This window comes from Calypte anna, chromosome 17, assembly GCF_003957555.1.
Source record: "Calypte anna isolate BGI_N300 chromosome 17, bCalAnn1_v1.p, whole genome shotgun sequence".
NCBI lineage: Eukaryota > Metazoa > Chordata > Aves > Apodiformes > Trochilidae > Calypte > Calypte anna.
Genome location: NC_044262.1, coordinates 8,037,079 through 8,062,429, shown reverse-complemented (window position 1 = coordinate 8,062,429; position 25,351 = coordinate 8,037,079). Strand labels below are relative to the sequence as shown.

At 42.5% G+C, this 25,351-nt stretch overlaps 1 protein-coding gene across 5 annotated transcripts in view; it reads left to right on the top strand.

The window, feature by feature from the left end:
- The window catches only part of RAPGEF1 (Rap guanine nucleotide exchange factor 1), an 85,303-nt gene that overhangs the window by 34,813 nt on the left and 25,139 nt on the right, over positions 1 to 25,351 (top strand). For 3 of the 5 annotated variants that reach the window (XM_030460984.1, XM_030460982.1, XM_030460983.1), the window contains 9 exons: positions 2,167 to 2,345; positions 5,467 to 5,623; positions 10,986 to 11,074; positions 11,464 to 11,616; positions 12,937 to 13,060; positions 14,216 to 14,399; positions 14,974 to 15,489; positions 20,706 to 20,908; positions 23,386 to 23,544. In XM_030460984.1, the coding sequence (XP_030316844.1) occupies positions 2,167 to 2,345; positions 5,467 to 5,623; positions 10,986 to 11,074; positions 11,464 to 11,616; positions 12,937 to 13,060; positions 14,216 to 14,399; positions 14,974 to 15,489; positions 20,706 to 20,908; positions 23,386 to 23,544 (1,764 nt within the window). The remainder of the gene's footprint in view (positions 1 to 2,166; positions 2,346 to 5,466; positions 5,624 to 10,985; positions 11,075 to 11,463; positions 11,617 to 12,936; positions 13,061 to 14,215; positions 14,400 to 14,973; positions 15,490 to 20,705; positions 20,909 to 23,385; positions 23,545 to 25,351) is intronic. The other 2 variants (XM_030460987.1, XM_030460986.1) reach the window with 1 other exon arrangement.

Genomic DNA, 25,351 nt, shown 5'->3' with positions numbered 1-25,351 from the left:
TAACCCTTTCTGGGTTAGCTGCATTTCATATGTTATGCATTTGTAATGATTATTTAAGGCTAAACTTTGAAAATCATGCAAAAATACCTGTGTGTGTCAGGCAGGCAGGGGAGTGGGGAAGAGATGTTTTTTTGTCTGAATGTTAAGTTTCTCTCATTTAATATGTCCAAATGGGAAGAAGGTGAACCAAGTGATCCTGCTGCTTTGTAAGCTCCTTACAGTTACTGATCTGCTCCCTCACTGGGGTCAGGCTGGGGCAAATTCACCTCTATTGGGAAATGAAATGAGAGGTTAATTCAGGTCCTCTCTTCCAACCCAGGGGGGTTCCACTGCCTGTTTACTTTGGCTTTGGGGACACACTAAGATATCTGGTGGAAGAGCTTAATACCATTGAGCTTGTGAGACGCAGACACTGGAATTAACATGTTAATACTCATCCATCCACCCCACTAGCTTACTGCTCCTTTCTTTAGGTTTCTTGGTGCTGTTCCATGGTGTCGGTGAGTAAAGCACTGAACACCAGAAGCTCCAGCTTCATCACAACAATTGATATTTGTGCATGAGCCCTGCAGCAGAACCTGCAGTCCTGCGTGGGATGTGCAGGATTTCCCTGTGTGTGCATGCATCTGTTGTGCACACACACATATATGATGCCTTTGGACCTCAGAAAGGGATTCATAAAAAGCATTCATGTGGGGTTGTCACCCAAAAAGCTAGCAGAGAAGTTAGAAAAAAAGAATAATAATAAAAAAAGGGCTGTATCCCAAGCAGTGTCTCGATTTGCATTCTTTGATGTGCTCAGTGGAAGGATTTGTGTTTCTGCTTATCATTCTCAGCCCTGAACTCTCAGTCAAGCCCATTCCTCCACTGTGCCAGAAGAGTGTTTAAGCTATTAAGTCACAAGTCTTTCTGCAGGAAGCTGTTGCTGAATGAAATACAAAAACAGCCATCAGAGCAGGAACTGCAGTCCACATTTTTTCACTTCTGTTGGAGAGCTGTGACCACTGGGCCACAGTTGTACTCACCTGGGGAATGTACAGGTTCTCTCATCCCTGAAATGTGTCATCAATTGAAGTGGAAAATCTTCATGGGAGGGACTGAGCCTTTCCATATCCTAGAATAAACTGTGATGTGGTAAGGACACATGCCTGAAAAATGGCAAATGTAATTTCTTACATCAGCGAGTTGCCAGGATGCCCTTCAGTAAGGGAGTTTGGAGTGGCTGTGAGCTTCAGAGCAGAAGGTGAGGTGCCAGGCAAGCAACATTATCATAAAGTGGGAAGCAGCAGCTGCAGAGTTTGGGCACTTCCCAGATGACATGGTAAATGACAGGGTGGTTTGAACTTCTTGGATTGGGACTTCTGACTTCTAAAGTTGGAGCTAGGTGGGACTTGGAACTCGAATCCTTTTGTTCATCTATCCCCAAATTACTAACCAGTGCTGCCTGTGAATTGTTCTTCCTAAAATAAAAGCAGCAGTTAAACAGCTGACAAGGGTATGGCAAGCACACAACGCCCATAGGTCATTAATTCTTGAAGCTGAATTTACTGAGGAGATAATGGATGAAACCTGACTCTGCTAATCTCTCTGCTTGTTTTCTAACAGTGTTCAGTAGTTAATTAAAATCTCAGGAACTACTTGTGGCAGTAGAAATCCTCCAGGCATACTCTGGTAAACTTTTTAAACCTATCCCTGTCCAGAGGCCATTAAGATATCATGTATCATTTGTGAATTTCCTGTTCTAGTGTTGGTGGTGGCACGGAAGTTGGTTACCACAACTCAGTTTTATGCCAGTTAATTGTTCCTTTCTGCAACATTGGTTAACTGATGCCAAAACTTAGTTTTCACAGTGTGTCCCCATGGAAAACAGGTGAGTTCCCTTGTTCCAGCAGGAGCACAACGTTGTTGAGGTTGGAGACTGAGGAGGAAAGAGTTTTTGATAGAATCACAGAAATGTGATTATTTGTGAATGGGAAGACAAGACTGTATCTCAGTTTCCTACAAGTAGGAATGTTGGAGTCAGTGGAATTTCTCAGTATAGTAAGGGTGCACACCATATATGTCATTGAAACTATCAGGGATGGGTACAAAAATGGAGGCAACTGGATTGTTTTGGAGTTTGCAAGTTTTTTCTTGTATTGTATCTCTTTTTTGCCTCCTCTTTAGAATGTATCCTGGCTAGAGGAAAAAGAGAAGGAGGTCGTCAGTGCTCTGCGCTACTTTAAGACTATTGTGGACAAAATGGCAGTTGATAAGAAAGTATTAGAGATGCTGCCTGGCTCAGCAAGTAAAGTGCTGGAAGCCATCCTGCCCTTGGTGCAAACTGATCCACGCATCCAGCAAAGGTATGTTTCCTTCCTAGGTTTTGGAGCTACGACAGACCAGCAGGCTCCCAGCTTCTTTCCATCTTGTGTCTGAAAAATCTCATCACGTGGGAGACATGAAATGCTGTAGTGGTTAATGAAGTAGCTTCTTTTTTTACTAATTGTGTGATAGTTTTCAAACATCATTTAAAAGCAGATTCCCTGCTGCAAAGAAGCCAATGCTGTGGAAAGATAAAGCAAATCAGAATAGTTTTAGAGGGGAAGAAGGGCTGATTGATAGCATAAACATGGAGAGTCATTATTTACTTGAAGGAGATTCTCCTCAGGTGCTATACTGTTTTGGCAGCCTGTGATGGTATCCTAAAAGCTAACAAATCCAATAGCTTTTAATTGAAAAAGAGTTTATCTTCAGAGTAATCCCTTTTTGTGTTCACTTTATCCATCCTGATGCTGGAGAAGTCTGAGCCTGCACTCTTAACTGCTTTTTTGATTTTACTGGAACACATACAGAGCAGAAGCAAGCAGATGTACTTCAGCAGATTAAGCAGTCCAAGTTCATTCCTGTGCACTCCCAACAGACTACTTGTTTTATGTTTTAACAGATAACGTGTATTATGTTTTAACTGGTTGTGTGTTTGAAGCCAGAAAAGAAGCAGAAAATTGCCAAGGCAAAGTTCAGCATAGTTTATAGGAATGTGAAGTTGCCAAACCATGGACATATAGCTGGTGTTCATCCCATATATGATGGTGCAATCCATTTACACAAAACAAGACAACATCATAGAATAATACAAAAAAGAGCAAAATTAGCACAGGCAGAGAAAAGCACAAAACTAGGCAGGTGTTTGGTTCCTGAAATCTTGCCAGGTTTTGTGCTGTTCTTACTTGTTTTCCTATTAGCTACCTCCAAATTTTTAGTTTCAAGACACTAATTTCAATTCAGGTGCAAGAATGGTTTATAGTAGTAGGGTGCCAAATATTTTGCCAAGAGAGATGCTTTGACCCTAATGCATAGTCCCAGGTTGTGTCTGACAGCATGAAAGGAAGGAGGCAATGGGTGAGTATTAAAGCTGTGGCTGGGACAGGAGGGATCCAGTTTGGGTTAGATCTGCAGAACTACAAAGAGCAATAGCTGTTAGAATGGGAACATTCATCAGGCTTCTGGATACAGACACAAAAATTTCTTCAATTGCTATCAGGTTTCCCACAGCCATTAAATTCCTAACAAGCACCTGTTTTCATTTAAAAGAATGAGTGAACCAGGAGAGCATGTAAAATGTCAGCAAATATTTTTAGGATACAACATGTCATCTTTATAGTCACTTGCTTTGATTTGTGTAACCACTGGATATTTGCTGGGTGATCTTTCCTTCTGAGAATATACTTGGAAATAAATATCAACTAAGGATCTTCAGCAGCAGTATTTCAGACAGTTCTTCAAATTCCTTTTACCCTTTCTTTTAGTAGTGAAGTAATGCAACCTTGACAGTTTGATATCTGTGTTTAACCATATAAGCAGATTTTCATAGTTGGTAGTCAGTTAAGTCCTTTATGTAGGGGTAAGTCCTTCTTTCTGGAAACTGTGTGTGTGGCAGCACAGACAGTACTGCCTTGTTCAGCCTCACAGCAAAAAAGGGAATCTGGCATTCTCAAAAAGCTGTGTCCTGTTATGCCCACCTATGCACTTTATTTCTTTGAGTAGTGGCAGGATACGAAGGGATGATTTTGATAGCAACTCCCCCTTAACAAAGTAAGCAAAATTTGTGTCAGTGTGAAAGAAAGCCCTACAATTTATTGTTGGACTTTTTTGCTTTAGGGGAAGCATTTGCATCGAGGAAAGAAGTAATTAAATCTAGCACAAAATGGGCTTTCAATTACTGCCTCCTTAGAAGGAAGCAGACAGAAGATTAATGCCAAACTAATCAAAGCTTTAGCAAGAGATGGGGGAAGGCCCTATTTAGGAAATGTCTCTTACGAAGTTAATTTCATTTGAAATTAGAACAAATGGCAAGCAGCATGCTTTAAAAAAACAAAACAAAACAAAAAACCCAAACCAACCAACCAAAAAGGTACTTGCCCTTGTCTGTATCCCCCTGGTTATAACCTGACAATAGTTCTTTCCCCAGTCCTGAAAACTTCATTCACCTAAATAATCTCACTGAGGCTTGTGGGCTTGATTCTCTTCTCACAGATAATGAAATTAATGGAGTTAAGCCAGTGTAAAAGGGATACCAAAGAGAAGTGGGAAGATTTGGAACACGTGTATCAGTAACGATTGCAAGATTACACCTTCTCTTATCAGTTTATGGTTTTGCTGCCATTTGAAATTGTTTTAATTTTACAAAGAGTTGTTGAAGCGTTGCCATCAGCAACAGCAAGTGTTAACACACCTTGTTTAGTAATGAAGTCAGTGTTTTCAGAATGGCCAGGAAAATGTCTGCAAGCACTGTTGTACAGTGAACTTGTATTTAGAGTTGTCATCCTTCCAAAATTCTTTTTTTTTCCCCTTCAGAACAATAGCTTCAATTCTGTTTCTCATTAAAACCAAAACAAAGCAACACCCTTCCTCTTGCAAACCTGAAATTCATTCAGTTCAGCTTCAGAAAAGCAGCAGGTTTTAATTACATCTTTGCAGGCATTATAAACAATGAGGAAATTATTTGTAAAGTAATTAATACAGTCAGCTCTCAATTATCCAAGACATTTTGAGGAGAGTTAATAAGGAAGAAGGAAATCATAGATAATACTGAAATAATGTAACTTGGACTTAAGTACAGGCTGTTAATATTTTCCTTTGAAGTCAAGGCATAGGATGGAGCTGTAAATTAATATGAGAAGCATGTTCTTTTTAGCATTGTTGTGTCAACCTGCAGCCCAGATAATTCATTCTGAGAATTAACTGTTTGTTTATAGTGTGGTCCCCCGAGGTGCTGGAGAATGGGAGAGTAACTGGAGTGGAGTAGAAATCCAGGCTTGTTACCTGCTAACCACAAATTCTGAATATTGGAGACAAAAGGAGAACAATCACATTTTTAACACTGTGAAATGCACTTTAAACCAAGCTCTCTCATAACATTTGATTGTATCTCTGTAATTTCACTTTGTTCCTTTTTTCTCAACTATTTCCTCCCTTGCTGTCCAGCTCTGCCATCTCATCCTGCTATAGCCGTGTGTACCAGAGTCTGGCCAATCTCATTCGCTGGTCTGATCAAGTGATGCTGGAAGGTGTGAATTCAGAAGACAAGGAGATGGTGACAACAGTGAAGGGTGTCATAAAAGCTGTTCTGGATGGAGTCAAGGTACATGAGACAAATATTGTTAACTGCATTATATAAAGTATGTAATAATGTATTTTAGAAGAGATCTAGTTGAAAGAGGTTTTTAAGTAAGGGTAAAATACAAAGATCCTATTCTTGCTTTCAGGAAACTCTGTCTTAATCTTAACTGCTCCATAAGTGAAATGATCCTGCTTGGAGTCCTGGTTAAAGACTAGCACAAACAGTTTGCCTTTTAGTTTGCACCTCTGAAAGGCTCACACTGGTATTTGGCTGAATTGGAAAAAGCAATAAATCTTCATTGAACATTGTATTAATTTTTCAGAAAGTCATTCCCACTCTTCCATGTTGATCACAAGATAGAGTTTACATATTTTCTGTCTAGGCATAATATGATGGAAATGCTTCCTGTCAATGCTCACAGACAATCAAAGACTCTGGCTCCATCCTTTAACATAAATTTCAAGGGATTTGTCAGTGATACATCACCACTTTCAGCAGCTGGATTAGGGTGTGGAATAGGTGATGAGCTAAGCTCAGTTTTCTGGTGATTAATTTTATATAATTAATGGAAACGTTGAACAGAAATCTTTGTATCCTTTGCGAGACCTGCTTATAGCATTCCCTCCCTGCCCCACCCAAGGGAAGCTGTTGACTTTTCTTCTACCTCCTGGTAAGCTTTTGGTACCCATCATTTTTGTTTCCCAGGCTTGTCCCTGAGATGATGGTCATGGAGACTGTTCATTCAGCTGGCCTAGTACAGCAGTTAAAAGTTCTCTTGACCTTGGCTGGGGACACCAACAGAGAGCCCATCACATGTCCTAGGAACCTTATTTTGAAAACTGTGTGGAAAGTGAAGCCTCTTCAATCAGCAGGGCTGCTGAGGGATGTTTGGATCAAGTACTTCAAGTACAGAAGTGAAGTTGGAGTAGTGTTCTAACAACAGAATATCTCTTTAATGTTACTCAAACACAGAAACTAAAATCTACTATTACTTATTGAGCCTTTTAAACAAATAATTTTGAAACAGAACATTCACATCACCTAAAGAAGATTTTCCAGGATTATATTGTACAATATGCCCCTTAAGATCCAGATTTGAAAAGTAAAGCCAGCCTTAAATTTGCACAGCAGGATGGAGAAAGAGAGTTTAGCATGAAGTCCCAGCTGCTGTTGGAGTTCAGATTCAGCAGTGATTTGCAGTACATGAAAACTTGTGCTCTGGGATCTCAGCTGGGATCACCAGCAAATTGCAAAGCACTGTTCCAGTGTCTCACCACCCTCACGGTGAAGAATTCTTCATTATATTTAAGTCTATATTTGCCATCTTTTAGTTTAAACTATTACCCCCTGTTCTGTCACTACAGACCCTACTGAAAAGTTTGTCCCCACCCCTTTTTGAGTCCCTCTTGTATACCAAAAGTCTGCTCTAAGGACTCACTGAAACCTTCTCTTCTGCAGGCTGAACAACCCCAACTCTCTCAGCCTGTCTCCATAGCAGAGCTGTTCCAGCCTTTGGATCATTGTGGCCACTTCTGGACTTGCTCCAACAGCTCCATGTCCTTCTTGTGTTGGGGACTCCAGAACTCTGTTTCATTCTGTTCTCACTTAATGAACCTGCACAGTCCCATGGAAGGTCCTGTCAACCCTTGATCCAGGGTAGAGCTGTATAGCCTCATTGCAGGAGACTTGGACACCCACTGGCCTTTCTCTACAAGACCTATTTAAACCCCCTGGTACTTGTAGTCTGCTCTGTCCCCAGAGGCTGCAAGCATCCCAGGCATGTCCATACAGCACTAAGCATCAGCTATGAACCCTGCTGAGCAGCATGGCTATATCAGTCCCTACTTTGTTGTTAGAGAAAAAGTTATTTTGGCCTCTCAGTTGGAGCTGGCTTACGTCTGGTGAGCTTGGAGCATGGTTAGAGCAGATGTGTGGCTGTCGGGGTAGCTGTGAACGTGTCTGCCCATCACCAGGTCAGCATTTGGAAGCAGCGTGCTGCACATCTCTTGCAGAGCAAGGAACAGGTTTTATTTTAGAAGGGTCAAGGCACCCTTCAGATCTGGAAGCAGAACTGAGAAGTTGGACACTTCTCTGCTGTGGAGACCTTTTTTTTTTTTCTGCTAGATCACTTCCACATTTCAGTGATTACTTCCCCCTTTGTTTTCAAAACTGAGCAGAAAGGAGTTGCTTGTTCACTTGTGTTACTTGCTGTTCTGTTCTCAGGTTTTAGTGCCTTGTGAGGTCTATATAAAAAGAAGGGGAAAAAAAAAAATCCCTGTTTTGGTTATGTAACTTCTTGAAATTCCATCTCATCTTGGAATTTCCATCTTGCTGAAGTAGTATAAGTTTGTAGAGAGGCTTTAATTATCTCTAATTACTGCTGCAGGGATCTCTTCACTTGCTGATAAGGAATAGCGTGATGTGTATCTGGCTCGGTTGTGTGCTGCTTACCTCTCTCTATAAACTAAAGATCTTGGCTTGATTTTCAGATGCTAGTTTTTGGGTGAGTAAAGAGGAGGTAAAGTCAGGGTCCAGGTGGTCCAAATATCAGGTGTTATTTGTCAAAGTTTAGAGGAAAAAGTGATCTGCTCAAGTACTGGCAATCATACATTGTCTTGGTGTCTCTGTTGGGAGGACTTTGGGGGTTTTTTCACTGTCATAATGGTTTGAATTATTCTAAAGATACTTTCAAGCCAAACTAGATGGGTTTTCTCCCCTGTTGTAACCTACACTCCCATTTGGTGGACAAGTGTGTCCTTTACAACTTGCAAAATAGGAAAACTGAGCACTTCAACCCTGAGTGCCTGGGGCTTATCAATGTGGCATTCCCCACATAAGGGGTTTTCCTCCAAAGCTTCTGGAAATCTAAGTATTTTGTCCAGGGTTTGGTTGACACAGCATACATCATCTTTGAGCACAAGCTCACACCAAGAACATAAGTAGAACACTGAAACCAAAATCATCCCTGGCAGACCTTGGAGTGCATTTGCCATCCATTGCACATCCAGTGTAGTGCCCTATTCCTCTTGTTGTGTGTGTTCATCCATGGCAGATCAGTTTTAAATAGAGCCTTATATAAAAATACCAGAACTGGAATATTCCCTTCCTTGGAAGGATGATGACAGTGGCATTCCTGTTGCTGTTATTGCACGTAGAGAACAATGACAGTTGTTTCCAAGCTCAGCTGACATGGACATGAAGATGATATTGGAATGATTACACTGTACTTCAGGCTGCTTTAAAATACAATTAAAAAATTGATCCCATATAATTTCCTTTGCATAATATGCTGGGAAGCCAATACTGTTAGGAAGTACTGCCAGTTTTCCAGCATGCCTGTAAGAGGGCATGTATTTGTAACTGTGAGCAGTAGATCTATTTGTTGGCCTCAGAAATCCATAGAATATTCTCTCCATCTTTCTGGCATGAGTGATTGTTGTTTGGACTGCTGGCAGATCTGTAGTTCAGGATTATCATGCCCTTATCTCTTTATCCAAAGCCTTATCTGCCTTTAGCAGATACTCTACAGTAGCACCTTGAATGATTAAGACTTTCATTGCTAAGATGTTAAAAGATGGCTTCAGGGGAAGCAGGGCCTTTTAATAAAGATGATCACTATTTAATTTGGTTTTGGGCATCTTACTGGAAACTGGCTTTTTAAAACAAATACATGCTTGTTTATAAAATACAATGAAATTATTTCAGTTTTTTTACTGGCAGGGTGAAGTACTCCACCATGCAAGGCTTTTCTGTTCTCAAATTTATGTATATAAAGTCAACTTGCCATTACCTACAGTGTTGTGGGGAAAGCACATTTGTGATGATACAGGAAAGAGGAAGCACAGCAAAAAGATAATGTGGGTTTGTGCAGAATCCCCATAAAGTTTGTGAACTTCACTTGCTAAAGCACTGCTGGGTGCAGGCTGCTTCTTTGAAGTTTATCCCAGCTCAGCTGGGATTGTTAAACCATGATCTGGGTAACCAAGAGTTGACTGTGGTAGCATCCCTTTCTATCCTGGGATGGTTGAGTGCAGCATTCAGCAAATTGTAGCGGGAGGAGCCATTCTTGCTCCTGAAGCTCGATGAGTCGCTGGTCTCTTCCAGGACTCCAAGCCACCACACAGCGCTTCCAGGGTAGAAGTGTAGTGGGTAGAGCCTTTCTTGCTCCAGTGGCTCGATGAGCTGCTGGCCTCTCCATGCCTCGTACCAGAGTGAGCTTGGGTCTGCCCTGTGGGTGTGTGTCCCACCTTTATTGGCCCCCCGGCCTTGCTCATGCCCAATAGGGGCCTGTGCTAATCAGGCACAGGTGGACTCACACCCACTCACTGGCAATTCAAGGCACCTGGTTTATCTCATCTCTCTACATTTCCCCCTTTTTTTTTTTTTTTTTTTTTTTCTTAAAGCTTTCCCGGTTTGCCCTAGTTTACAGACATTTTAACAAACATACATGGGATTTTAACCCTAGCTTTTACAAACATTTTTAACAAACATAGGCAACCGAATGTCAGCCCAGGCACTCTTTCACAAAGTCTCTACCTTTTATTCTTCTCCCTCCTGTTTCTGCTCTTCTCTTGGTTTCCCTCTGTTCAGGGGCCTCCAAAGAGATTTTCTGGTTCCTCCGTGGGATTCCATCCCTGCTCAGGGGTTCATGGGTTTCATACCCTGGGATTCCATATGGGTTTCTGGTTCCTCCGTGGGATTCCATACCCTGGAATTCCCCCCTCCTGGCTTCAAAGACAGAACCCTTATTTTGGCTTCCCTCTGTTCAGGGGTTCCCAATCCAAAGAGCTTGCTGATCATCAGGGAGAATGTTCTTGTCTAGGGCTGATCCTGAGGCCTCGGGGTTTAGCCCATTCCTGGACAATGTCCTAGGGCTGTTCCTGAGGCCTCGGGGTTTACCCCTTCTTGCCTGCTCCTGGGGCTTCTTGTCCAGAGAGCTTGTTGATACAGGGAGAATATTCTTGTTGCCAGCTCTTCACAAGTTGCTTCTTAAGTTGTCTGTATGCTGCCCGCATTCTCCACCAAATGTAGCGGGAGGAGCCATTCTTGCTCCTGAAGCTCGATGAGTCGCTGGTCTCTTCCAGGACTCCAAGCCACCACACAGCGCTTCCAGGGTAGAAGTGTAGTGGGTAGAGCCTTTCTTGCTCCAGTGGCTCGATGAGCTGCTGGCCTCTCCATGCCTCGTACCAGAGTGAGCTTGGGTCTGCCCTGTGGGTGTGTGTCCCACCTTTATTGGCCCCCCGGCCTTGCTCATGTCCAATAGGGGCCTGTGCTAATCAGGCACAGGTGGACTCACACCCACTCACTGGCAATTCAAGGCACCTGGTTTATCTCATCTCTCTACAGCAAATAATTATTATTTCCCTTTTCTTTTCTCCATCAGGAGTTGGTCAAACTCACGATTGAAAAACAGGAGCATCCTTCTCCCACAAGCCCAGTTAAACCCAGTTTACCAGCATGTAAATCTGACAGGTGGGTCACTGAAAAGGACTTCTTCTTTTTGCAGGACTAAAATAGGAAGGATAATTCTAGGCTACTGATAGCTGAATTAAAGTATTCAGTTATTTTTCACAGAGGGTAGTGTAGTGTTTTTCATGTAGCCTCATCCATTACAGTAGGACTACCTAAAGAGAATATTTTATGATAGGGAGGATACCAACATCTCGCAATGAAACATCCCTTGCCCATGACACCTGCACATGAGAATCTGCATGTACATGGAATTCCATCTGCAAATGTCAATTCTGCCTTCTGCTGTAGGTGCCTCTCATTGCATATGACTTAAAATATGCATTAATCTGTTAGTTTGCTGCATTCCAACTGTGTTTTATGATCTGAAATCTGGATTTTGCTGCTTGCAGTCCATCAGAACTTCCCCTTACAGACCGAGAAATGGAGATCCTCAACAAAACAACTAATATGGCTCAATCCAATGAGCTACTGACTGACTGTATGGATGAAGAAGTTGCACCTCCTAAACCCCCTCTACCTAGCATTCGTGTGGCAGAAAACAGGTAATACTGGCCAACTAGGTCACTGAAGAATACCAGTGGCTCTTACCAGTTTCTTGTTTTTTAAATATTCTTGCAAAACGTTCACAGGAGAGGTCATGAGGAAGGTTAGTGATGCCTCTGAATTTCCAGTTCTCTAGAGTAATTCTTCCCTTTTCCTGGACTCTGTGACTTTGTGTTCTTTCTGTCTTGTTCTCACTTCTTCACTGTCTGTGTTTTCCTTCTATTTTAAGTGAGGATACTGCCATGCCCCAAGATTCATGCTTGAGAGCCATCACATAAATACATAAGAGCCTTATTTAAAGCTGTACAACGATGTCCTGTGCTGTTGTATCCAAAGGGAAATGTTCTGTTAACCTCAGCTGGCAATTATTGATCTGTCTTACACATCCACGTAGTTTTGCATTAATTACCAGCTTAAGAGTGAAAGGAATCAGTAGTGCATGAAAAAATTCTTTTGCTTGGTTGTTCTTACCCTGTTCTACGAGTAACCACATGAAAGTTTCTATGTTCTATTTTGAGGAGGACAAGAAAACCCCCAATTTGCAGAATTTGGTGTGTGTGTATGATGTTTTTCTTCTCTAGTACTCCTGCTAATGGATGGTGTGAAAAATACATGTTGTGCTAATTTGAAAATGTGGTATCAACGGCTGTGGCTGGCAAGAAGAAGAACATTTCTTTGTATTTTATTAATTCCCATGGGTTATAAAATTTCCTAGTATGTTCCAGGAACAGAATATGTGTGCTCTTGGGAATCTTGCAGGCTTGATGATTACCAGAATTATGAGTTATTAGAAGCAAAACCTAAAAGTACAGTGGTTAAAATCTCACTAGTTACTGCTACTGTGTGTATCTGAAAGATGCATGCCAAAGCACAGTGAGACTTTGAAACTTTTAACATTTTTTCAAATCTGGAAGGGTTTGAGCATGAGGGACTTCTCTGAATGGAAGCAATATTTGGGTCAACCAAAGCATTTAATTTGGATTTTCACCATTTTATCAGGAATTAATTACTGTGCTAATTATCTCAATTAAAAATAATTTTTAAAACAGCAAATGCTTTTCTTTGAGAAATACTGACTCTTTTCCAGCCTTAAATAAATCACTGAACATAGGACCTTACCTATGAGAGTATTCTTAAATTGCATTTGTTAGTGAATACACTTTGTGTAATTGCTCCTGGCCAGGTTTGGGCAGGAGGCTGTGAGCTTTGGGCCTGGATAGTCAAAGACTTTCTGCAAAACAAGCTCATGAAGCCTCTAAAAGTTTGGGATTTTTTGCTGAAAGAGTAATGGAAGCCTCAATGCCTTCTGTGTTTTGCAGCCCTCCACCAGCATTGCCCCCTAAGAAGCGGCAGTCGGCACCTTCCCCAACCAGAGTGGCTGTTGTGGCCCCCATGAGTCGAGCCACCAGTGGGTCCAGTTTACCTGTTGGAATCAACAGACAGGTAATGGTGTAACCCCTGGGTGAAAGCCAAGGGAGATGTGCTGTGAACTGGAGAAGAAGCTCAGAGAAATGCCATGACTTACAGCTGTGCAGATTCCTGCACACCTCTGCTCATCCCATGCTGCCCTGAACAGGAGTGGGAGCTTTCGTGGCAGGAACATCAGTGTAATAAGTAATGTGAATTATTTTAGAGAGATCTCACCAAGGTTTACTTGCTGTGCAAGGGAGCATGTGGTATACTGAGATCAGAAGTCTGTCTTCATCCAGGCACAATTTAAAACATCTTTTAACCCAAGCAGTAGTTTTGAATAATTGTTCTGACCACTGCTGGTGCTTTGGGGAAATTTATAAATTTTCTGGTAGAAAAATTGAAAAACTGGGGCTGTGTGTGTTAATCATATTCCATCGTTTATGCTATTCTGGGGTTTATGAGATTGTAAGTAGCTAGGTTTACTTACACATTGGGAAACTTACTAACTCAGCAACGAGAACCTGAATCATATTAAATTGCACCAAAATCAATCTTGTCCTCCTCCCCAAAGCCTCAGCTTTGGGATCAGCCTCAGCTCAGGGATCCTCTGCTGTCAGTTTGCTGACCCAGATAAAGCTGTGGCAGTTCTTCAGTTACTAGTACAGTCACATTTAGGTTATTTTGCAGGAGTGGGAATGCTTGAGGGGTTCATTTGCAGGTTGATAAGCTTGAGGTCATTTCTGAAATAAAAATGTAGGTACAGAAAACCTTTGTCTCACTGTAGCTTATTTTTCAGCAGCAGGTACCTAAGCTGATCAATTATTTGTCCCAGTTACTTAATGAGAAATCTTGCAGTCTGGTTACCTAGTATCCAAGTCTTTACCAGTAGTCATGAGACATGTGGAGCATTGAGAAACTCTGCCATCTTCTCAGTGTCTGTGAAGTCCACTGTGGGTCAGTCTGGAAGCAAGAGCACAAAGATGGCCCCAACATGGGTCTTTTACCAAGTCAGAGGTTACTTTAAGAGGTCCTGGTGAGCTTGTCTAACTGGAGAGGGCTAGCAGCACCCATCTCCTCCTCTCTTAGTTTTCTTGACACAGCTATGAGGTGGTTGCTCCTTTAGCTGCCTCCTGCTTGCCAGCAAGCTGCCAATGATGATGTGGGTTTATTATTTTTTTTCTTGAGGATTTTGATGTTGACTGCTACGCCCAGAGACGGTTGTCAGGTGGAAGCCACTCCTACGGGGGGGAATCTCCTCGCCTCTCACCCTGCAGTAGCATTGGCAAACTCAGCAAGTCTGATGAGCAGCTCTCCTCTCTGGACCGTGACAGTGGTCAGTGCTCCCGCAACACAAGCTGTGAAACATTGGGTAAGTGGGGGCTTGTCCAGGGCTGCTGGAGGAGTCCCCATCACTCTTGTTCAGGAGCTGTCATAACTGGGGTACAGCAGTGCTTGCAACTGTCATCTTGTAGTCACTGCAGGTGGTTCTGTGCAGAATTATATTCTGTTGGAAAGGAAAAAGCGCAGGGGAATGTGTTTCCCTGGCTGTAGATGGTTGTGTTCAAGCTTAGTTCAGCTCTCAAGTGGAATGTTTTTATTTCAACCTTGTCTGCAGACATCAATAGAAAATGACAGTCCTGGTAGACCAAAGTGGTGGTGTTTCTGTGTACTAGGAAAGAAAATAAATAAATAAATAAGAAACATAATCTCTGCTATGATCTACCTAGTGAATTTTTGTTACTTGTTTGCTAGTGTGAAGAAATAATGATAAGAGTTTTATTAGGGCTGCATATTACAGCAAAATAGTTCCTGCTGCAAGGAAGTGTCATCTGATTAAATGAACTCATTAACTGAGTTGGACTGGGAGGGGCAGAATTGAGAAGGGCGAAACAGTAAAAGGGAGAAACTAATGCATCATTCTCCTGTACCCTCTATTTAACCAGATCAATCAGATCACTATGATCCGGACTATGAATTTCTGCAACAGGACCTCTCCAATGCTGATCAGATACCTCAGCAGGTGCCAGGTATCCTCAGCCCATTGCCAGAGTCATTGGGTGAGTCTGGCTCCCCTTTCCATGGACATGCTTTCCAGCTCCCTCAGGGCAGCTCTCCTCCATTGGAATTCTGCAGCCTCTCGGGAGCCACACAGCCAACAGAGACTCCTCCAGCTTTACCAGAAAAGAAGAGAAGGAGTGCAGCCTCTCAGACTTCAGATAACTCAGGCTGCAGGGTGTCCTATGAGAGGCACCCTTCCCAATATGATAACATCTCAGAGGATGACATGCAGAATGCAGTCTCTGTCCCATCAGTACCCTTCACTCCGTTTGCTGCTGTTTTACCTTTCCAGCAAGGAAACTCTTCAGCACCAGTTGAATTCATTGCTGACTTTGCTGCTCCAGATTCTAACAGTGACCCAGAAAAGCCACCACCTCTGCCGGAGAAGAAAAACAAACACAGTAAGCAAGTTCTTGTATTTGGGTTTTGTTTGTATCTTTCCCTCTCCTTGCAGTTGGTGTACTTCTGATGGCCACCAAGTGATAGTGACCTCAAGATAATTGCTTACATGAGGCTGAGTGTCAGAATCACTTAGTGTCAAAGGCATGGAAGGGAACTGTCTAATGTTTTACCACTGCAGAAAAGAATTGGGTGCTCTCCAAGACCTCAGAGAAATGGCTGCTTTTTTGGCCAAAATGAGCATTGCCAGAGCAGTTATTTGGCACCAGGAACACAGTCACCCACATAGCTGTGCAAGGCAACACGATTAACCCAGTGTCCAGTACTGCTGTTTTGCTACAGGATCTCATTTCCTTTGGATGCCTAAGAATTTCCCACATCATTAAAATCAGCAGCCTCTAAAATGCAAAGACTCTCCATCCCCAGCCAGACTCCTGGCACACCAGCACTGACTGCAGCTCAAGCTCACGGCCTTTTTCTGATTTCCCTAATGTTCATGGCTGAAAACATTTGAAACCTCTTGCCAGAAAAGCAGCCATACTGATCTGCCAAGGAAAGCTGTGCACTACTTAGTGGGATCTAGCAGATGTGGTGGCATAAACAAGATCTGGATCAACAGGGTTACCCTGCACAGCCAGAACCCCAGTAAAGAGCTGATGAGTTGATCTTCTGACTCATTTCTGCAGTTTATGGTCTTAACTGAGAAAAAGGTGAAAGTGAGAACAGTGTGTCATGCAGCAGGGTCAGTATTCTGTCCATTCCTATGGCAGTTTGTTGTGCCAATCACTTTTTTCTAAAAAGTGGGTTGGCTAAAAGCATTTCTATTGTCCCTTAATGACCAGTCCACATTTGTAACCCTCTGGGCATTTGATCAGACCTAAAGTTTTTGACCCACCTGGAAGTGAGGGTTGCCTTGTAGTTCAATGTCCCTGTATTGAGGAAATCAGTTCTGTCCCCTCTGGTGGGCAAGCATTTAAAAGATGCTGAAAACAGCTAAAATGGAGCTGCTATGTGTGTTTGTAAACAACAGAAAGGAAATAAACGCTGGCACAGGGCACAACCAGGGTTACTTGTTATGGCTTGTGCTGTTCAAAATACTTTCTGTCAGTACCAGCTGCAAAGGGATGTGGTACAGACCCACCTCACTGTGGGATCAGGTCGCTGTGGGCTCTGTATACGAATAAGGAGGGCTGGGTCCCGGTGGTTTTACACCATGCAGGCTGGGATGGATGCAGGGAAATCCACCTCTGTGCAGGTAGACAGCTTTAGAAGAGGAAGGCACCTGAGTGGGTCTAGGGTAAGAGGCAATTTGATAGTTGAAAGACAGATCTGGGCTGTTTGCTTTTTTCTTTAAGCCCCAGGTCTTTGTTTTATGTATAGGAGTTACTAAAAACAAGTTTAAAAGCTGTCTTCCCTCTCATTGCCCATGCACACTTTTAACCTCAGTATCAAGGCCTGTTATGTGAATATTCTTTGATGTTAGAATAGAGTTAATTGTCTGTCATCTGGCACTATCAGAAGCTTCTTGGAGTATTGATCAGATTGTATTGTTAGGAAAGGCAAAAGCTGTTATCTAATGTGTTGTCAGCTCTGATGGTTTGATAAAGCATCCCTGTTGCAAAGCTTGTAGTAGTATTTGGGCTGTTGCCATTCTGTTGTGGATTTTTTAATTGCATTCATGTGACACTGAGAACTTGTTTTAGGTTGTCTGTACTCCACAGTATATCACACCATTGATCTGTGGTTTTTAGTTTTACTTTTAGTTTCAACATTAACAGAGCAGTAAAACATTACTCAAGGTGCATGGTAGCACCCAGGATTTTTTTGCCTGGAGGCTTGTGTAATCACATAGATGAGGCAATGCCATTTCCACAACCCCAATAAACTCCTAGGATTTGGAAGAGATGCATGAAATTATTAAAAAGATCTAGAGCTCTCACAGTTGGGACTTGGTTGTAGTCTCTTTTTTATGGGTCATCTTTTGGTAGTTGGAAGGAAGTGCTGCAGCAGGGGCTTTGGTTTATTTGTTGATAATATACAGCAGATCCTGCTAGGGATCTCCTGTGTGTACTGCTGTGAGCTCGGAGGGACCTCCAAGAGTTGACTTCTGTATACTTTCAACAGAAGCATGATAATCCTTTTAGTCTGGCATGAATTACTGTTATTTTACTGTGCTGTAAAAGTACATGTTACTCTGCTGGGGGCAAATTACACCAGACTTCTTCTTGAACACCAAGACACAGACACAGAGCAGCTTCTACCATGAAAGTTCCAGAGTCAGAAGTAACAAGATTGTCCCCCAAACAGCTTGCAAACTAGAAGCAAGGCACTTATTCATGTTTCCTTCCCTGTCAGAGGGAACAAAATGCAGCCTGGTGCCCTGTAAGCAGCTGGTATTTAACAGCAGGAACCATGCTGAGGACAGCCTGGGTTTAGCCAGCAGATAATGTGAGCTCTTTGAAAAACAGCTCTCCTCCCAGAGGTGACAGCAAAGACTGGCTCATTTGACCTTGACTTCTCCAGTGAGTTGATGTGCAGTATAGCTTAAGAATTTCTGTTATTTTGGCTCTTGCCCATGCACACAAATCTGTTGCATTTGTGCAGGGCCAGTTGTAACGACAGCCAAGGCATTGCAAGGAGGTTGCAGGGAAGGTGTGCCTAGCTTCAGTCTGAGATTTAATTTTTCATTTTTTCATTTCAAACACTTTCTCTCTGGGTTCAGAACTGACATAAGCTGGGCATGGTACTGTGATGAGAGAGGTTTCTCTCTCACGCCTCCCTTCTCTCCTGGGGTGCTGCCTTGAGACTCCACCCCAGCTACTCGCTGTGGAGGTTGCAGCCCCCATCCCTCCCTCTTCACAGAGTCTCTGTGGGGTGTGCAGCCTGATCTGAGCTGGTGATGTAATTTCCCATCTGCTTTTTAAATTTCTGCCTTGCTTTATGCCTTCAATTTCTCCCCTGGAATAGTGGAGAGAAAAGACCCTTTACCAAGAGCAATCTCAGGAGTGGTCCTGCTCTCCCTACTCTCCTGTTCAAGATTCCATTTTAATTTTTACTCTGCAAACCACTCCTGAACCAGGTTTGTATTTCACCATCCCAGCTGTTTTTCACTTCACCTGAAAACAGAGGAGAAAACGTAGTAGAAACAGAGACATGCTCACCCACCCCAGACTAGTTGTAACAAGCAAGGCAGGGGAGCTGCTGTGATGATGGGATGCATTAGCCTCATAAATAGCTGAGATAAAAGAGCTCTTCATTATTCCCTTGCAGATTGAGTTAAAGCTCTCCACAGCATTCAAGCTTACTTACTATCTTGACTTACAGTAATTTAATTTTACACAAGTGTCTGATGTGATGCCCTTTTCGACACCACTCCCCAAGTTGTGTCGTGCAGGCGCTTGAGCCCAGGAACTCCCAGATACTGATCCTGAGTGTTGCCTTCAGATCCAGATGTTAAGTACTGGGTTTGAAGGTAGCTCTTTATGAAGGGTTGTTCTGAATTTAGCAATGTCTGCTGCGTTATACCAGGACTGCCAAGCCTGACTTCTTGGCTTTTGTCCTACTCAGTTGATGAGCTCTCAAAATGCAATCTTTTCCCTCAAGCTCTTGTCCTCTACGCTTCTCCAGTGAGTCTTGATCCTTAGTTCAGTTTTGCTCCTTTAGATTTTATTCTCTGAAGGTACTGTATAATACCAAGGCATTTTTCAAGGCACAAGGACTACATTATTCAGCCAAGTCACTGATACTTGAAATCAGTATTGTAGCAGTTCTTCATTTTCTACACCAAGATTCCTTCACTGATTTCAAATAAGAGAATATAGCCACCGTGTGCTTCTGATAGGATTTAGGCTGAAATTCTTGTGCATGTGCCAATTTCATCTGGGGTTTAACATGAGTGCCAGCAGATGAGTGGGCACACACACCAACATGCATGTGCTCTGTCATACTCCAGAAAGCAAGAGTGGGAACTTAAATCTGTGAAGTGGTGCTGGGAAGGAAGGAAGGTAGCTGGGAGGGGAAGAGAGGCAGAGCTTGGGTAGCAGGAGGTGTTGGAGGTTAGAATTCCAGCAGCTTTAGCAGAGCTGTGCAGGAGCTGGCAGTATGGCAGGACACAAACGGGTTGTCCATTGGCAGGACCATGTGGGGTCACAGGATGGGTGTTACTGGCTGGGATTAAAATCCATCATCAGCTGAGCTTTCCTGTGCTCCCATTGCCATGACCTGATGGTTTTGGGAGGTTTTTTCCTTCATTCTATTTTGTTGGAGGAGAGATACCATTGCGTAGGAAGGGGCAGCTTCATTAGCTCCATTTTTAAACAGAGTTTAAAATATTAGAGAAAATCTGAAAAAAGGTGCAAAAGACAGGTGAAAAGTGACTCCTTCCTGCCAACACATTTGCGTGGCTGCATCCTGTTTAAAATATAGGCTGGTCCCAAGATCTGCTTTGGCAGGAGAGCAGAGAGGGCTTTTCCTTGCAGATAGTGTGGGAGCTGGCTCCATGATCTGCAAATGATGCATTGTGGTTGTTGTATTTATAGCTTACACTCAAGTCATCCATTCATTTCAGCTGTACAATTGAAACTCCAGCAGAAGCTGAATAACTGCCACCTAATGACCAGTTTTACAAAATCTGACAACTGTTTGTTTATCAGGAGGAAGGGAGGAGTGATCACAGAGTATCTTGTGCATGACAGCATATTTACAAAAAAGGCCCTGGTTAGTCCTTTGTATGACACCAAAATACATCTACTGCTCCTGTTCCCAGATATACAGAAGAGAGTTCTTTATTGATTTTACATTTATTAAATATACTTTTGATCCTTAATAATTCTAGGGTTTTGTAGTCTTTCTATAACACTGGGTGTCATTCTCCCCTTCCAACACTGCAGTACCACAGCAGTAACTAATCCTCTCTCAGAGATGCATAGGAGACCTCACTGGTTCCTGAAACTTGTCAGATGTGTTTGTGGCCTGTGACAATGTTTGTTTTGTCCTATTTTGCAGGATGGGATATTCAGATCCTTTCCTGAAAGGTGTATGGTAGCTGACCATATTAGCTACCTGTAAACACTGTTCTGGTGCCTTGCTGCTTCCAGCCTGCAGCAAAGCCCAGCTGATAGTGGCATGGCCTTGTTTTATTTTGAGAATGATCACCCTGCCTGCTTGTTGCAGCTGCAGCATGCAGGCCTGGAGCAGTGGGTGTGACCTTTCTTTGCAGTGATGGCATATATGCAGTTTGTAGAAGACTACTCAGAGCCACAGCCATCCATGTTCTACCAGACCCCTCAGAATGAGCACATCTACCAGCAGAAGAACAAGCACCTCATGGAAGTCTATGGGTTCAACGACTCCTTCATCAGCTTAGACCCCTCTCAAGATCTGGCACCTCCTCCAGCTCTCCCACCGAAGCAGAGGCAGCTGGTGAGTGACATCTGCAGTGTCCTCCCTGGCAGGGCACACCAGCCTGCAGGAACAGCTCTGCTTTTGCTTCTCCTCTTTCTGACAGGATGTGCTGGTGGGAGGAGGTCTTGTTGGTGTTCCCACATCATGTTTCTTGTCATCTTGTTAACATGTTTTTAGGCATTTTGCATCATTTACCTTAAGCGTCTTTCTAACCACACACTCAGACTGTTCCCTGTAAGCTCCAAAAGTTCTAGAATGCCCTAAAAATGTAACATTAGTCTTCCACCTGGCATGGCTGAATCTGTGGCAGACTACAGGCTTGTGGAACAACTGTGAAGATTTTGACACACTGGGCAACATGATTTTCAAAAGATTGCTGCACTGTTGTCCCCAGTGCAGTTTTGAAACTGTTGTCAAGGATGCCACTAATAATAACTGTTAAAACATAATAACTCCTTTTATGGCCCAGTTTCTACCAGAGCCACAGAACTTTGGTACAGCCATTATTTAACTTGCAGGTATTTTCTTCACATTTGTCCTTTTGTGTGATTCAGGTTTTTACCTGCTATTTAGTATCCTGACAGCCCTGCCAGCTGTCAGCACAAAAAGGCAAATCCACAAGTGTGTATGGATGGGTGTTGGGGGGGAACAGTACAGCAAGTGCTACTTGACACAAGGGGGGTGAAAACCTGGCCTCAGTGATAGCAGCAGTTTAGTTTCCAACCTCAGTGGAGCTGGGATTTTGTCCTATTTCTTCTTAGGGGTCTTTCTTTTTTTCAACTCAAACCTTAAGATTTTGTTTATATTAAGTTATCTGGGTTTTTTTCTATTAAAAGAAAAAGCACCTTTTGTGCTTAAATTGGCCATGACTTCAACAAAACAAGAGGAAATGTGGGAACAGAGCCATAGCCTTATTATCATGAGGGTGACTCTTGCAATTTTTTTTCATGCTGTCTGTGCTAAAGTTTGACTGTCCCAGGGTGTTAATTTTTAATCAAATGGGAAAAGCAACCAAGAACTCTACTGTTGGGATTTGCATAACTACATTCCCTTGATACAGGTAGGAGTCCTAAAACAGTAAAGTAATATTTCTGTCTAAGCTAAATTGTTAAGCATTATTGCTTTGTGAAGATGAGACTTCAAACAATCATGTCCCATCTGCTTTGCAGGGACACTGAAGAGTCTAAGGACTCATTTCTGAAGGAGCAGGCAGTTCTCCAGACTCTGGTCCTCCTGTCAGTGTGATCCTTGCACTTTTACTTGTACCTTGTAGTCTCCTGCCCTACCTCCTCCTCCTCAAGGTGGCTACACTCTAGCAGTAGTTTCCAGTGATGACTTGGTTCCCAGGGTCATGAGAGAGGGTGTGTAAAACACAGATTTACTGCACCCATTGTGCAGAAGGGAAATTCTGCTCCTTCTGTGAGTTTGTCAGCTGACAAAAGCATTTCTTTGCTGCCCTTTCATCATTATCATTATCTGGGCAGCCAAGTTGTCACTGGTATGCCCACTGGGCATTCTTGTAGTCTTGCAAGCTGATACCATCAAGGTGCTGCTTGCCATTCCCCTGAAGCAAAGATTTCTTCAAGTGCAACCTCCCACCCTTACCTTCATCTCTGTTGGGAAAGTGGTGTGAGCAGCCAATGGCTTATTCAACAATCATTGTGAAAGCCAAACTCATTCCTCTGCTCCTGCTGCCATGAGAGTTTCAGAAACAGCAAATCACATGGGCATCAGCTGCTTTAGCAACAGGCATGTTTTGCTGGATGGACTCCTCTACAAAACAAGAATTAGGAAGTCCTTTCTTGCTTTGGATCTTAATTATAAAATAGTTGTACATTGTATGAAACAAGTCAGAGCTGAGAAAACCTAGGTACACCTTAGCCTCCCTCACACTCCTTTCTGGAGTGAAATTCAGGAGAAATTCCGTAGTAGTATTTGTTACTTAAAATGTAACTTCCTCTATGCAAACTAAATACAGTATTTTGGTTTGGACTGAAAAATATCTACACATCACTGTTACCCAGTATATCAGCAGTACCAGTAAGGGCCCACTGATCACACTAGAAAGACCAAGTGCCCAGGCTGCAGGCTGCCCCCCAAAAATAGTCATCTGCAAGAGTTAGCTACTTAAAAGCCAGAAAGCATAGTCAGTTCCTCCTTTGGGCATCTGTCCCCCATGCCATGGGGAATAAAGGGCAGTGAGGAACAGCTTGCTTCTCCCTGCAGGCCATGGGTGAACTGGAAGGGGGATGTGGAGTTTATCTTTAAGGGATTTGTGTAACAAAAAAGGTTTGAAATGTGATTTTTGCCATGCCTCTTGAGCTCAAGAGAGGCATGTTGGTGTTTCTGACTGCTGAACTGTATGAATAGCTGTTTGTTTAATATGCCACTATAGGAATTGCTTTACAGTTAGCATTTCTTACCCTTTATTCATAGCCTTTTCTGTGGTTTCTTTCTTTGTGTTTTCTGTCTCTTGCTTTCTTCCCCTTCTTCAGCAGGCCTCCTATGCTGCCTCTTCTTTCCCCTCTGTCTCCTACTGTGTCCAGCAAACTAAAGTGCCCTTCAGCCCCGAGGACAGCGGTGCCACTCAGGGCCTCACTATGTCAGTCTCTAACTCCTTTCTCAACCGGCACAGCTCCTTCCCTGTGCATTCGGTGAGTTGCTCTCCTATTTCTGTCAGTGGATTTTGCTTGCCTACAAATTCTGTGCTCACACTCCCAGTTGCAGGTAAAGGTGAGGGTTCTTTTGTGGGGGGGCTTTGGAAGTCATGTAATAACCTACCAGGTGTGGAAAACTGTGTGTAAATCTTGCTAAATGAAGCCCAGGGGAGGTGTGGCTATCCTTGTTTTATATACGTCAATATTGGCATTTCATAGAATCACAGAACCGTAGAATTTGTGGTGAGGGACTGACAACCCAGGCACACCCCTTTCACCTTGTGTGTTCCCCAGGCTGTACATTATAGCTGCAAAGCCTTTTTGTTCTGCTGCATGTCAGCAGTGTGGATTAGTCCATTAAAGGCTGCTGTGTGAACCTGGCCTTTGGAAAAATAACAAAATGCCATTCCTAAAACACATGGATTTAGTCAAATGTCTGGAACAGTGGCTGCAGCTTCTTAATTTTCGTTTTGCCTAGAAAATGGCCTCTACCAGATATTTCATCTCATATTTGCTTGTCTGCTTCCCTTTACATCTCCATGGTCCCAAACAAGCTCAGTAAGCTTGTATGGTTTGCTGACAAATGAGCAGGGTTTTCTTTCCTGCAGCGCTTGTCTGAGCAGCCTGAAGAGAGAATGGAGGAGGAGCTGACAATGATTTAAACCAAAATAAGGATAATTGTAAAGCATTGCTTAAATCTGTGATCATCTGCTTAAATTAAATGATAGTATTAACAAAATGTTAATGTAATGAAATTAAATCTAACTATGGGATTCCAATAGCTCATCAGTATGGGACTCATTTGCATGTAAAACTGTGTGGTTATGCTCTGATTGCCATGTGATAACAACTGAGAATAGACTGTTTTTTTTACAGTGACCTGGATCTTTAGTAAATTAGACTTTTTCTGGAGAAGAAATTATCAGACAAGACTTGAGAAAACTCAGAAGTGTTCAATTAGTTTAATATTAAATATTTGAAAATGGTATCCTCCCACTGTGCCACGATCTTCCCATTTTGGCACTTAGCCTCTAAAAATCAGTGATAATCATGTGTCCAAAGAAGAAGAAAATATTAAAGTGCTTTACAAGTATTGCTACTTCACAGGCAATGGATTAAAGCTTTTGCTTCCACTTGTGTAAGGGAGCAGCATCATAGCTTTGCTGCACAGATGAAAAGGATGAGGTGCAGAAAGGTTAGTGCTTGCAGAGAATTTTTTATAAACAATTTTAAAATTTGAAGTAATGCAGAAGTTCTGAATTGTACAGTGCTCGCTTGACAGTGATCCTTGCAAGCAAAACATGGAACTGTCAGACCAGGTAAAAACACTTCACTATTTTTTTTTAATTAGGAGGTTACAATATTATAGTATAAGGTTCTAAGAATATGAAAGTGCTTTTGTTTGAAAAAACTTCCTGGTTTGAATAAATTCTTACTACCTGCTTAATTGTCCTGACCTGTTCTCATCTTGCTTTGAACTACGTTGTTGTGAACATATTATTTTATGAAATGTTAAAACGTATTTAAAAAATCCTTATTTGTTTTTGCAAAGATTTGGTAAGGGGAAGATATTTGGCTTGAGCATGAGGAACAGTGAGAACAATTAGGCAGTGCCCTGTCAAGTAGAAAAGCATGAAGAAAATAAGATGAAAGTGTTTTTTGCACTAATGACCTTAAATTATGATAATCTCTTAGTGGCTCATGACTCCAGCTGGTCTATTTTTTCTCAGGCAAAAATGAGGTTTTTCACTGTGACAGTGTCTCTTTGTCTCTGAGCTGCAAAATACCAATGTCCTTACATGCA